At 41.1% G+C, this 14,106-nt stretch overlaps 1 protein-coding gene across 3 annotated transcripts in view; it reads left to right on the forward strand.

Annotated features, from left to right (window-relative positions):
- The first annotated feature begins 1,553 nt into the window (after positions 1 to 1,553).
- PHIP (pleckstrin homology domain interacting protein) overlaps positions 1,554 to 14,106 on the forward strand; it is a 106,972-nt gene continuing 94,419 nt past the window's right edge. For all 3 annotated transcript variants that reach the window (XM_058019812.1, XM_058019814.1, XM_058019813.1), the window contains exons 1-6: positions 1,554 to 1,834; positions 1,944 to 2,002; positions 2,187 to 2,216; positions 2,374 to 2,433; positions 12,285 to 12,435; positions 12,549 to 12,647. In XM_058019812.1, the coding sequence (XP_057875795.1) occupies positions 1,789 to 1,834; positions 1,944 to 2,002; positions 2,187 to 2,216; positions 2,374 to 2,433; positions 12,285 to 12,435; positions 12,549 to 12,647 (445 nt within the window). In that variant the 5' untranslated portion in view covers positions 1,554 to 1,788. The remainder of the gene's footprint in view (positions 1,835 to 1,943; positions 2,003 to 2,186; positions 2,217 to 2,373; positions 2,434 to 12,284; positions 12,436 to 12,548; positions 12,648 to 14,106) is intronic.

The following is a 14,106-nucleotide window of genomic DNA, read 5'->3' on the forward strand; positions in this document are numbered from 1 at the left end:
AAATATGCTTTTGTCTTTGCTTCACAAGTTGCATCAGTTAAAAACTGAGGCTAAAGACATGTTTAAAAATTACAGCTTGCCCCGTTTATATTGATCCCTGCTAAATTCATTCTTATTGTCCACAAACACATTCGTTCTTGCAAGGCCCAACCTCGATGAGAAAAAGCACAGACACGTTGCAAAACATAAAGACAACGAATCATTCTCCTTTAAATCCCTCATCAGATATGGATTTTTTTAAAAAAAGCTAATTATCAGCGAACACCGGCTTTGGTTTTATTTTCTTTTAACTGTAAACAGTAAAGAAACAGTTACAGCACAAACCGGAAGGTTTTATTCAGTACCCTCAAAGTAGCAAACATTAAATAAAGAAATTATTTAACTGCTAACCGGGCTCTGTACAATGTTGCAGCCTTTCAGGAACCTTCGGTAGGTTATCGATCCGCTGGTGATTTACCTCCAGTTCAGCCATGGGGTGCAGGCATCACCATCCCTCGCCGGTGCTCGCGTTGACAACGCCGCTCCTCTTGCCCACCGCTCCTGGAAGGCAGAAATTGGTCAGTCCCGCATGTCTGCTCTGCTTGGCGGCAAGAGCAATGAATAGAATCGTTATCAGCTGTCGGGGTTTGTTTGCTTGTTTTGGTTTTTGTTTCGTTGTTTTTGTTTTTTTTGTTTTTTTTTTTTTTTAAGGGAAGTTCTCAAAGCCAGCGCCCTGCGAGCCCTTCAACCCCCAGGCGGAGCCGCCTGGGCAGCCCAGCCGAACAAGGGAGAAAGGGATGAAGGCGAGTCTCTGGCTGCTGGGGGCTTGCTGGGATTTCCCCCCGCTGCAGACCCACGGCAGGAACCCGGGCGCGATGTTGCAAGAATAAGAACCAACAACGCGTGACCCTGTGGCACTTACGCGCAGATGCCAAAGCCCCTGGCAGCGCCCCGAGGTCCCTGGCTGGCTCCGAGGGAGCGGGCTGGGCACAGGGGGAGCCGCGAGCCGGGCGTGTGGAAGTGCCGGGCCTCCCCAGCCGGGCCGCGCTCCCCGGGGGCATTTTGGCTTCGTTCGCTTCCCATTCTTGCGGCGCTGGAACTCGGGAACTTCCAGCGCCGCCGCCGCCGCGAGTCGCCGCGGCCCCGCCGCTGCCGCCGCAGCCCCTCCTCCTCGCCGTGCGTCGTATCCCTCCGCGCGCCGGCACCGCGCAGAGAAAGCGCCTTTCAGCCGCCCGCCCGCCGCCTTCCCGCCCACCCCGCCGACATCTTCTGCCACAGCCCGCCCGCCTTCCCGCTAATAAACGCGTAGCGCTCGCCCCTTTCTCCCCTCCAGCGCCGGACAGCGCTGGGGGCCGCCGCGGCAGCGGGGCGGTAGCCGGGGTCGGGAGAGTCCGGCTCCCCCCTTCCTGCCCTGCCCGGCCGCCCCCGCCAGGCAGCGCCGGGGGCTCGGGGGGGCGCGGGGGGAAGGGGCGGCGCGCGGGGCCGTGGGGGCTGAGGAGGGGGCGCGGAGGAGGAGGGGACTCTTTCTCCTGGCGGAGGGATCGCGCTCGCTCGCGCTGGCTGGCTGGCGACGGCGGCGGCGTTGGCGGCGGGCGGCTGCGAGTTGTTGTTTCCTCCTCCTCCTCCTGCTGCTGCTGCTGCTGCTGCCCGTGGGTTGAATGGTGGAGCCGAGACTCTCCCCGGTGAACGAGCAGTGACAGCGACCGGGCGGGCGCATTTCGCTGGGACCCGACGCTGCCGCGGGAGCGCGGCCCGGGCAACCCCCCTTCTCCCCCTTTTCCCCCTCCCCTCCCCGGTTTTCGCCTCGCCATGTCCGGGGACGGCGGCAGCCGGCACACGGCGGAGCTGCGAGCGGGTGAGTGGTGGCCGGGGGATCCGGAGAGGGGCGGCGGGCAGGGGGAAGAAAGGGAAGCCCGCGGGAGAGAGGCGAGCTCCAGCCCTGACGGCCTGTCCCTTCTCCGCAGAGCTCTACTTCCTCATCGCTCGCTTTTTGGAGGACGGACCATGCCAGCAAGCGGCTCAGGTAGGGGATGGAGGGATGGATGGATGAAGGGATGGATGGATGGATGGCGCCGCCGGGCCTGGTGGGGAGGGGGCGGCCGGGCAGGGCGGCTGATCGGGCGGCGCGCTGGCCGCCTCGTCCTCCTTCTCCCTTTTTCTCTCTTTTTGAAACCTTTTCTCACGCCCCGCTTTTGTTGTTGCTGCAGGTCCTGATCCGAGAAGTGGCGGAGAAAGAGGTAAGAGCGGCGCCGTGCACCCGGCACTCGCCCCGCCTGCGGCCTCCCTCCCCCTTCCCTCGCTCTCCCGCTTCCCCCGCCCCATCCCGGGCGCTGCCGGGGGGCTCCTCGGGGGAGGGCGAGCCGCTCACGGGGCGCCCTCTCTTCCCTCCCGCAGCTGCTGCCCAAGCGCACCGACTGGACGGGCAAGGAGCATCCCCGGAGCTACGAGAACCTGGTAAGAGGAGCAGGCGCTGGTAACAGGAGAGAGCGCTGCGACGGGCAAAGTTGTTTTTCCCCCTCCCTCACTCTCCCTGAACAGCCCGGTGAAAAAATTGAATTTCCCGCAAAAAAAAAAAAAAAAAAAAAAAAAAAAAGGCACCAACTTAGGGAAAAAAAAAAGCAACAAAACTTTGGAATTTTTTTTTTTAATTTTAATTTTTTTCTGACAGCCTCTGTCCCTCCCTGCAGCCCCTGTCAGTGTCCCGGGGCGCGCTCGGGCCGGGGTCCGGCCGCTGCCCGCCCGAGCGGGGTCAATAACAACGCGCGCGCCGGGCCCGGCCGCGCTCGCTCCGCGACGTCACGGACGCGGTGCGGGCGGGCGCCAGAGCCGCGCGCGCGGCGCGGCGCCGGGCGGGGCGGGGCCAGCGGCGGGTGCCGGGGCGCGCGCGGCCGTGCGGGGGCGCTGTGCGCCGCGCGCGCACACAATGGCCGCGCTCCGCACCCGCAGCGGCACCGAGCGCTGCCCCGGGCCGGCCCGCCGGGTGCGCCCCGCGCCTCGGGGAGTTGGTGTCCGTGCGTGGTGCGTGGGAGGAACCGCGACTGCCAGGGTCACGTCAGAAATCTGATGGGTGGATTTTTGGTTTGTCCTTTTTTAAAACTTCGTAGTGTGTGCTTTTCATCTCGGGTTAGATCGGTGATGAAACCAAGTGTTCCTCTCAGCGATGTACCTTTGGCTAGCAGAAAGGGGCCTGGATTTTTTCGCCTTACGTGTTGTTGACTGCAGCACTTGGCAAAACAGCAAAAAGAGGTGTCTGAATTGTGAGTGTTAGCAACTTGTTGCTGGTATTGTGTTCATTGCAGGTACACTGTTGTATAATTTAGTCTCTGAATTTCTGAAAACGATTTAAGAGAAAGGCTGAGCCCTCTTGGTGATGCTCATCAAAGAGAGATTTCCCTTGCTGGTTGCTTGTAGTAGTTCTGAACTCCAATACTTCTGAAACATAGATAAGTTGATAGCTTTTGAATTTACACAAAAGGAGACAGCACCATCTCCATTTGTAATGCCTCTGATAAGGACAGTTGCCATATACATTTTTTAATTCTATAACAAATGTTATTGTATGAAGCATAGGGATTTATTGTAGTTAGAGCAGATTTACTTAGAGCATTGCTTTTTTTCTGTAGCAAGAGTTGCACTGGCATAGGCATTTTCACGTGTATGGTGTGGAAGAGTTGACAGCAATTAGCTTGTGGAAAACATAAGAATACATACAAGTATTTTTTAACGTTCTTGAAATCAAATATGAAGAAACTCAACTGGGAATTTCAAAGTGCATGTTATATTATGGTATTCTTATTTACTTATTTATTTGTAAGGCTGTTTTACCCATTTCAAGGAGTTGCTTGGTAAAACTTATCAATAACCTTTCTCTTTTATCCTGTAAGTTATAAAGACTTGGAGGCACAGTCTTAGTGTAGCATGGATTTGAGTTTCTTTTATACAGTTAGAGTATAAAAGGATGTGAGAAAAGGAAAAGTGAGGAAAAAAGGACATTTTAAAGTTTGAAGTAAGAAGAGTTGGTGAGAAATAAGTTCATTCAGACCCTTTCCAAGAAGCTTCTTTTCTTTGTGGAGTGCAGGTAAATACCAATTTAGTAAGCATAGGTAATGACACAAGATGAACTTCCTCAAAACTTGGACTTGATGCTGAATGCTTATATTAGAGAGGTGATGCTGACTAGGTCCTTTCTCTTTTCCTTGTCTTCTGTTCATAACAAAGTTTCCTTAGACTTCCTAATAAACATTTCTAAGTGCTTTCCCACCTGTTCCCTACCTAGATTTTGGAGGAGGCGTGTGTCTGTACTTGGTTACTTTGTTATTGATGTTTCCCTCCATGTGGATTTGTTCTTGCCTCGGTTGTCAAAGCTGTGTGAACTTTGTATTACTTGACAATTTAGGCATGTGAAAGCTGGCACGGAAGTGTATTTGCACATGACAGTTACATTTTGTACAAAAGAAGAGTTTTTCACTGTGTCCTCTTTAAACAAAAACTTATTTGTCTCAAACCAAAGGATTCTTAGCTTTTGAGATAGAGAATGATTGAGCTAACGTGTTTTTTTTTTTTAATTTTAATTTTTAATTTTTTCATTAAGATGCCAACTCTTCCTTCTCAAGATGGCACGTTTTGCCATGTTTTGATACCTTTCTCAGACATGAATGGCCTAAGCTTTCACTAAACTTTGTAGAGTGGTCTGAAGGGATAAAAGGCTAAAAAAATAAAATTACCAGTAAATGTAGTGTTAGATGTTTGACTTTTATACTGGGAAGGAATGAGGGCTCTGTTTAACTGGGATGAAATTTAATCCCAAGCTTCTCTTTCGCTGTGTACAAAATCATGCTTTTTATTATACCCATATTTTTGAAAAATAATTCCTTTAATAAATATGAATATATTTTCAAGAGATAGTATTTCTGGTTTTGTCCTTATTTGAAAGCATTTATTTAAGAATTTTTATTGGAGTTAACTTTTTGTTATTAGACTGGAATTCACAGCCTTAGATGTTTTATTTCTGTTACTTAATTTGTGCAAATAATGTTAAATCTGGTGCAATTTTCATCTTTCAAGTTACTTTAATTTTTCTGTTTGGTCAGTGAAAGTAAATGTTTCATTTTTCTTAAATAAGCTAATACCATGCTGTGCATGCTTGTAATGCTGCAGGCAAATATATGAGTTTAGAAATGCTATTATACATATATTATGTTCTTAAATGATTTTTCTTGAATCCCAGTACTCCTATATTATATTTTTCTAGAGTCAGTATGTGTGGTGAAATAAATAACATGAATATGTCTTTGATAGTGTAGGCTCTTATTTCAGAGTGCTGATCTCATTCTGATATTGCCAGTATTAAGATTTCTTTTTGTGCTATAACTGAAGACCCTGTGACACTTGAGTCCCAGTAGGCCACTGTCAATACAGATCTACCAAGGGTGGTGGGACTCTTCAGTAACAGATCTCAGGATGTTTTGTGTTCTTGCTTCTGTTGTGAAAACTTGCAAATTGTAGGATAGCTTATTTTCTCTTTTGAAATATTGAGGTTTTCTTACTATAGGGAACAGAAACTGAGAAATTTTAAGAGTTAACAGCAGAGCAAGGCAGCCCTGTGGATTGTTTAGACGTTGTGGATAAGATGTTTAAGTGTTGGGTTACATTTTTAAGCTTTTTAACACCTTTGTTAGGGCTTTTATTACACGAGCAAGGTTTGGTGCATCATTTGACTCCAGGGTAATTGTTTTTTTCATGTTGCAGTTTCCCTATGGGTGTAGCTGCACTAATTGTATGCTGTGGATGAAAGCTGTGCATTTCTACTGCATCTTTTGTGTAGGCACGAGTGCTTATCCAAATGTGTGCTTAGCTGGATGAGGCAGCTGGCCTGTCTCAAAAATGAACAGTAATTTTAAGATGGCTCAGCTCTTTTTGTGTGCTACACCATGGGTCTTACCACCACCACAAGGGAGATGATAAGAGTGAGTGTGGAGGGGTTGGAAAAGGTGTTGCAGTTGCTTCTTCTGGGACCAAAGTGTTGAGATTCACTTTGACAATTTGGAGCTACCACAGGGAATGTTGTGGTGGTTTTTTTTTGGTTTTTTTGGTTTTTTTTTTTTTTTGTGTGTGTGTTTTGTGGTGGTTTTTTGTTTTGTTTTGTTTTTAAGGTCTTATCCAGAATAATTGTCATTTTCTATGTTGAATTAGAATTTTATTCATGGTGGTGATGGTGGTGGTTGAGGAGGGAGAAAGCTGGGACTTCAAATAGGATGGCCCAATATGTTTAATAAGCAGTATGTCTTGGTCTCAGGAACTGTTGATGATTGTTTTGCTGACATTTTTGCCTTTCTCTTTTCCAGCCCACAATTATTAATGTGATTTCAAGTAAAAATTACAAAATACTTTTTTCAGGCCATTTCACTGTTCTTTGTTTTTTTGTGGTGCAAACCTCCGCGAAGTTACCAAGAGTATCTGTGGGACTGGGACACTGGGTACATTGCTACTGTGTTTCTTTGTTCATGTAATAGTTAAGTCTTCTAGCAGAATTGTGGTTACTATTTAGAAATTGTTTCTTAATAAGTAACCAGATAGTAAGTGGTTTATTTCTCTAGGAAAGAAAGCTTGTTCTGTAAAGATATTCCAAGAAATAAGGAGCAAAGTTGAGTTGAATCAGAGAGCTGCATTATCACCTAGATTTTATTAACAATATTTTGGGGACAATCTATACAATATTTTGGAAGGTGTTCTGAAAAGCTTGGCACAGTGGTAAGAAAACTGAATTATTCTGATTGTTATCTTTAGCCAGATTTTTGGTCTCGTTAACTGTGCTTCTGTTGGACATATGTCAATTTAAATATTTCCTCTGAGTTCTAAAAGACAAATTCCTCTGCTCTACAGACGATTCCCATAGCTGAGAACTTGGGTGATGTTAAAACCTCTCTGTTCACCAGTATATTTTGATATGGGAAAACACTTGTTTGTTTTAAGTAGCACCACACATTTGTTTGTTCCACAGATAATCAGGAGAAAAGGCCAAGCCAACTGTTTTGTGCTAGTTGTTTCAAACTGGGACTAAGAAACACTGTTGAGATGGGATGAACAGGAATATCAAGTTTCTAAAGTGTAACTTTTGTTTAAAAACCCCAAACCCAACAAAACCCACAAAACATTATGAGCAATTTAAGAAAAGCAAATAGCTACAGGTAATTTAACAGTAACAGGCACAGCTGAACATCTTAGTCCATAAGGCAAAAAATGCTGCCTCTGCTCACACCTTCTCATGTGCTAAGCTTGTGACACAGTGTTTATACTAAGGCTTGAGTTCATCTGCTCTGGCCTCACACCTATTGAAAGCATTAAATAGTTGAAAAAATGATGTGTTCTTGGGATGGCTGCTTTCATATAGATGTATTTAATTAGAGAAAGAGTAATCTCAGTAAAATAATAGTCATTCTGATTGGAAATAGTTGTTAAATATTTGTATAGTTTTAGCTCAAGCAGAATTGAAAGTATACAAGAAATAAATAGTTTTGGGGGGAAATGGTTCTCCCTCCCTGTTGTTGGTTGTCCCTGCCCTGTGTCCTCCCTAAGAAAAAGAAAAAAGGGAATGAGCATTCTTCAGAGAAAACTACTTGCATTTTGTTGCAATTCCTAATTTTAAAGGGATAAAGCAGTAGCTGGTGGTACTCTATTAGATTGATGATCTGGTAGAGTACAACAATTACTGTAATTCAATTTGGGGCTTGTTTTGGGTAATATGTTACATAGCAGGGTAGTTCAAGTGGGATAGCTGCTGGTGTTAGTAAGATTGAGCTCTCACATCTTGGAATATAGGTAGCTGACTGACGTAGTTTTTGTTGTTAAATGTCCTTGTGTGGAAATGTGTTTTTTCTGAAACATATTTACAGCCAATCTGGTAGTTGAACATGTTGACTGTTAGCAGGGTGGGGGGGGGGGAAATAACAATTTCTGAGAGAATGTTTCAGTGTGCCGAGTATTTGGAGCACTAGAATAAGGTCATATTTTACTTGCTGTCTAAAACCCTGGTGGTGAATAACTGCATTATGTATAACTAAAGGCTCTAGGTCAAATCACGATTCTTTTGTTTTATTCATTGTGATTCTGATGCTGAATTATGCTGCAGAGTCATGCAGAATGAAAATATAAGCACTTAGGTCTATTTCAAAGGTGCTAAAGATTTGTGTGTTAGTCCAGATAGGGGTGTAGCTGCATTTTGTGTATTCCCGTGCTGCTTGTTTGGAATGGGTGAGGTTGGGGTAGTTGGTAAAGGGAGAGGTTTGAGGGCAATGTTGCTTCTGATTTTCTAGAAAATAATATTTATGCTTAAGATCTGAAAATTCTGTACTTGCTAACAGAGTTTAATTTATATTACAGCAATGATTAAGAAGCATTAACTTATGTGAAAAGACTGTGAGAACAAAAAGAGGGTTTATTATTTTACCTTAAAAGCACATCTATGCATTTCTTTTGGGAGCACAGACAGAATTAGACACTGAAAAAAGCCTAATAGGGCAAGGAAGAAAAACAAGTAGAATTTCAGCCGAGACTGGCAGAGAAAAAATCCTGTGCTTTTTATGCTGTTTGACATCACAGTTTTGGCATAATAAATTTAAAATTCCTGTTTGTAGAGTCCAGTTTTCACTTTCATTTAGAGCTGTATGAATTTTAAATACTTGTACATCTGTTATTTTTTTTCTTTTGCTTTCCTTTCTCTCTTGGAATCATAGATTGATATCCAAGCAAATTTTATTCTGTTCTTTCATTCTATTCATTTCAAATTTCATTCTGAATCATCATGAGCTTTTCTGTTTCTGATAAAGCTTCTAAAGTTACCACTAAAACAAAAAAATATTTATTTTGTTTTGTTTCAATAATCTGACTTGAAAATACTCTGGATGTGGATTTTTTGCATTGCAGGTGTATTTTTGTTGATTCTAGGTTCTTTTTGCAGTTTGTAACTGCAAGAGTTGTTTCCTGGTAGGCTGCACCATGGAAAAATCTGAATAATTTTAGTTTAATGTATTAAATAAACTTATCTTGTCCTGTCTTGATTTGTTGCTACGAGGTTGTGGTTATCTTTTCTGCAATTCTCCTTTTTCCTTTTTCAAAATTGGGTGAATTTCTGTTACACAATTTTTTAATTAGTGACTTCCACCATAATACTCACACATACAAATTAGCACTGGAACAGACTTCCCAGAGAGACAGTTAAAGCCCCAAGCCTGTTGCTGGCTGAGACATTTGGACAGTGCCCCTAACACTATACTTTAACTTTGGGTGTGCCCTGAAGTGGTCAGGCAGTTGGAGTAGATAAAGAATTTTATTTTTTTTAACGAAGAAATTGTCACCTGGAGAAAATTAATAGCCTGTTTTAAATAAGTTATTCAAGTTCCACGTTGTATTTATTTGTAGAAGAAGAAAAGGAAAAATAAATCAGTCTAAATAATGACTTTATTTAATAAGTTTTCTTACCTGATTTTGCAGAGAAACAAAGCCTATCTTTTTATTTAAGCTTCTTGTGTGTACTTTAGCTTTATGAAGGAAAACAAGGGCCAAATGTTGACTGTTCATGGTTCATGAAATAGCTCTATAAACTTCCTGCAACTGTCAAGTCTTTAAATGGGCAGTGCCACTTCTGTTTTGGCAAAGTGTGCAGCTCCCAAGTATTGTTGAATCAGTTTGTTAATGAGCTGCTGCAAATGCTGCTTAGTAGTGAGCTATGATTACTTAGACAAATACTGTGAAGAAGCATCACACAACTGCTGCATAATGTGTCATAAATAGCTCTTTTCACACAAATGGACTTAAACTAGAAGAGACTGCAGCGTGGGTGTGAGGTATATATTGAGATCTTTAATACAGATGATCAAGAACAAAACAGACAGATAGCTCTTATCAAAACATTTGCTTTAAAAGCTGCAAAAGGAATTGAGCCTACCTAGTTTCTGCTAAAATAAAAAAGTGAGCGCATGGCTGATGACAAATCATGAGAAATATGACTCAAGATGTCAGCTTGCTGTAGTTTTGGAGTGTGTCTAAGATTATTTACTTCATTTACTTTAGATTTTGTGAATTTTGTAGGATGTGTAAAACTGTAGGATCTTGAGCAGGATAAAATGACAACTGTATTGTGTATTTAATTGTGTTATTCATGGTTAAACCAGAAAACTGTAGTTTTTAATCTTTGAGAGATGAATTCAGATTCTGCAGATGTAAATTCTGGTTTCAGATGGAATTAAGAAAAGAGCAGTGTTTGTTAAATTTTTGTGCTCCTTTTGATAGGAGAGAGAAGAACAAAAGCTAAGGAAATGGATCAGGGCAGTTGATGGCAAAAATGTATGCAGCTTCATAACTTCTTATGGCTATTTAGATATTTTACAGCTCTCATGCATGTATTTTGACTGTGATTACTTCTTTAAGCAGAAAAAAGCATATTGATTTGCTATTCTGATTAATTTTTCTTATCATAATAATTCTGAATTATTTTTTGCCACTCTTCTGCGTGCATGTCTGATGACATTGAATTTAGCAATTTTAAATTAACTGATCTTTACGAAGAGCTGCAATTTTATTTAAGCAAAATAAAATATTAATTTTTTTTTTCTAAATAAACTTTTTTTTTTGCTTGTGTGATTTTTGCAAGTTATTGATCTTTTAGGCAGCCAAATTTGGACGGTTTGCAAGGCTATCTACAAATTTAGTAGAATCCATAGAAGGAAAACCCCTTTTTCCAGGAAGCAGCTAAACATTTGCCTGCTGAGGGAGGTAGTAAATAAATTCTTATTTTGCCTTGCTTGCTGTGCAGATTTTGCTTTACTTATTCAATTGTTTTTATTTCAATCCACAAGGTTTTTCTCTTTTACCCATCTGATTTTCTCCACCATTCCACTACAATGAGAATGAACAAGTGGCTGCAGAAGGCTGAACTGCTGGCCAGTGTTAGACCAAGACAGGAGAGAGAAAACTTTCTCTCCTTCACTAGGAGATTGTGGTGGTGGTGGCAATTACTGGTGTAAGCAAGGTTTTTCCAGAACCTCAGTTTCAGATTTTAGCAGTCTTTGTTAAACTGCTGGAGTACATTAAATGATCATGGTTGTCAGCAAGATAGGAGAACATTTGATGAAGAATGAGGTTTATTCTGTTAATTTGGTGTAATATAGAAGCATCATTCTGCCTAAGTGTCAGTCAAGACCTCCTCTAGTTACAGAATAACAAAACATCACAAGCTTTTACTTCAGTATTTTGCTGGTTTTCCCCCCTCTCCTGTGAAGTAAAACTGTGAAGATGTATTTCAGGCTGTATGAAGGACAAAATTACTACATGCCAAATTCTATACAAGAATCTGAGAAACTGAGTCTATTCTCCCTCTTTATTGATTATTTTAATTTGTTTCTTTTATAGTCTAAATTGACAATTTAAATTTTGGATTTTAAAAATGCCATTTCTTAGCCAAAAGCCTTATGTTAGTAGGATTTTTACTGTTGTCACATACATTTCAAAAGCATTCCCCCCCACCCCTTATTATTTAAGACAGTTCTCTGATCTAGAATTATGGTAGTTCAAAAGAATAAACTGTTTTTATCTGGCAGTCATTAAAGGTGGTTTATTATCAAGTGGTGAGAAATTATGTTGCTGATAATAGGTTCTTGTTTTTGTACTGTGTAATTATGACCTGTTGCAAAAACTTGTCATGTTTATAGATGCAAGAGGGAAGACATATACCAATTTAGAAGTTGAATTACTTAAGCCAATGTTTTTGTTTCAAAGCTTTAGATGTAAAATAAAGCAAGCCAGTTGTGAAGTTTCAAGGTGTTTTAACTTAGGTAAATTGAGGCAGAATGTTTTTTAATTTTCTTTTACAAAGCTATGTTATTTATTTAGTATTTGTAATTCTTGAGAGAAGTAAATGTTCCTGTCTTTACAATCTTTGTCTCATCTTTATCTTACAGTAACTTAAATTGACCAGACCACTACTTAAGTGTAACATTGAATATATACTTTTAATTTTTTTTACTGTGGTTATAAGGGAGCTTATTAGTGTGATCAATTGTGGCTTGAAGTCAGAAAGTAGTAAATACCAACAGTTCTGTACAAAATGGCATGTACTGAATGGAAGAATTAATTAGGACCAGCTGGAATGAATTATTGTACTTAAAGGTCATTATATTTTTTATCCTTTAATGTCCTATAATTTTGTTACAAACTTGTGTAACAATCTGGGGGGGGAAAGATTAAACCAGTAAGGCATCAAAAGTTTTGCATTCTTTCTCAAATGTTCTCTTTGCTCTTTGATGTAATAGGTGAAATACTACAGACACTTGGCACCTGATCACTTGCTTCAAATATGCCATCGACTTGGGCCACTTCTAGAGCAAGAAATTCCACAAAGTGTCCCTGGAGTGCAGACATTACTGGGGGCTGGCAGACAGTCTTTGCTTCGTACAAACAAAAGTATGAAAATTGCATGAGCATTTTGAGACTTGCTGATATTTCATACCTTTCCTGTGGTTTTGCATGAAAAAGCTCACTTGCCTTCATTTTTTGGTGTGATTTTTAACAAACAGGTTGCAAACATGTTGTATGGAAGGGATCTGCTCTTGCTGCACTACATTGTGGAAGGCCTCCAGAGTCCCCTGTAAATTATGGCAGTCCACCTAGTATAGGTAAGTCAGTTTTATTCTGGCACTGCCATTTCAATACCTAACTCTCAGGGTGATTGATTATTATGATAATAGTAGTTCTGTTTATATTTACCCTTGTTACTGTCACATAGCTTACTTCTAGTGTTTCTATTAAGATGCTGTGTTTCTATACTTATTGTAAAATTTCTTCTGAAGCTAATTTTGTCTTTGAAGTATGAAATTGAATGAAATGTATTTAAACTATGACTACATACAAACAAAACTCTTTCTTAAAGATATAATAAGGCTGCCAGTAGATAAATAATTCATATTATAGGGCAGCAAGGCCTACACCTATTGGTAGGAAAGTAAGTCTGGTAATGGTTACCTTGGGAAAGAATTGAGTCTTGTAGAAGTTATTCTTTTTGCTGTCTGGTCCATTCACTAATTTTGTAGCTGTCCTTTAGCTTTCTCTGCTGTGCTATATCATGAAGGATGCATGTGCTGTATGTACTGTTGAAAAATTGAAAGCTGGAGGTCAGAGGTATTCTAGTTTTTATTTTTAAGCTCTCACATAGTCACTGAAATGTTTGTTAGCTTTCATGTTTTAAGAACAAAGATACACACTTGTTTAGTTGCTAGAAGGATCAAGATGTGATATTTTAGAAGATTCTTTAAAGAGCACCCTTTCTCTTTTTTTCATGTATAGAAAAATGAGCAGAATCACTGGCATCTTTTAATCTTTCTCTATTGATGTCCACTGAAGGGGAAATGATTAAGACCAAATTGTCTGTGTGGATTACACCAGAAAAGGACTAGGTTTTTTTAATAAAATGGTAGCTGCAGATAGATGTGCAGTGTTGGATGAGAGTGGGCAGAGAATATCCAGTTGATTGGCTCTGGATCAGGTGCAGCTGCTGCTGCAAAGACAAAGGTTTCTGTCTTGGCAAAAAAAAAGAGAAGATTTGCAGATGTACTGGGAAATGAATATATAACAAAGTATGTGAAAAAATGATTTACATACTATATATAGTATAATGATATAAATATGTAGGCAGACACTATTAGGAACAGACTTTTTTAATGTGGTAACTTGCCATGACAATTCTTCAATCTCTAAACTCCTTCTGGAGGCTTTTGGTAGCCTCTAAGTTTTTAATGAATTTAAATATATACATATAACATGTGTAAAATGTAAAAATCAAGAGAAGTTAATTTGGGCTATTTGTATTTTTTCTTCAGTTGAAGGAATTAAAAATCAAATATCAAAATATACACCATTACACTTAATCCAGAGAATTATAGTTATCTCACAACAGCTGGACCAGAACCATGCTATAGCTAAACTCTCAGGTTCAGCACAGCCAGTTTTGACTTGCTAGATGGCAGAGTGTTTAGTGTCCTAGTAGCATTTCCATTTTAAGGCACAAGTTACATGCTTTCCATATTTCTGTAGATGCTTGGACTGTAGGCTGAGAAAGTGGTTTTTGCTTGCTGTTTA

Source organism: Melospiza georgiana, chromosome 3, assembly GCF_028018845.1.
Source record: "Melospiza georgiana isolate bMelGeo1 chromosome 3, bMelGeo1.pri, whole genome shotgun sequence".
Taxonomy (NCBI): Eukaryota; Metazoa; Chordata; class Aves; order Passeriformes; family Passerellidae; genus Melospiza; species Melospiza georgiana.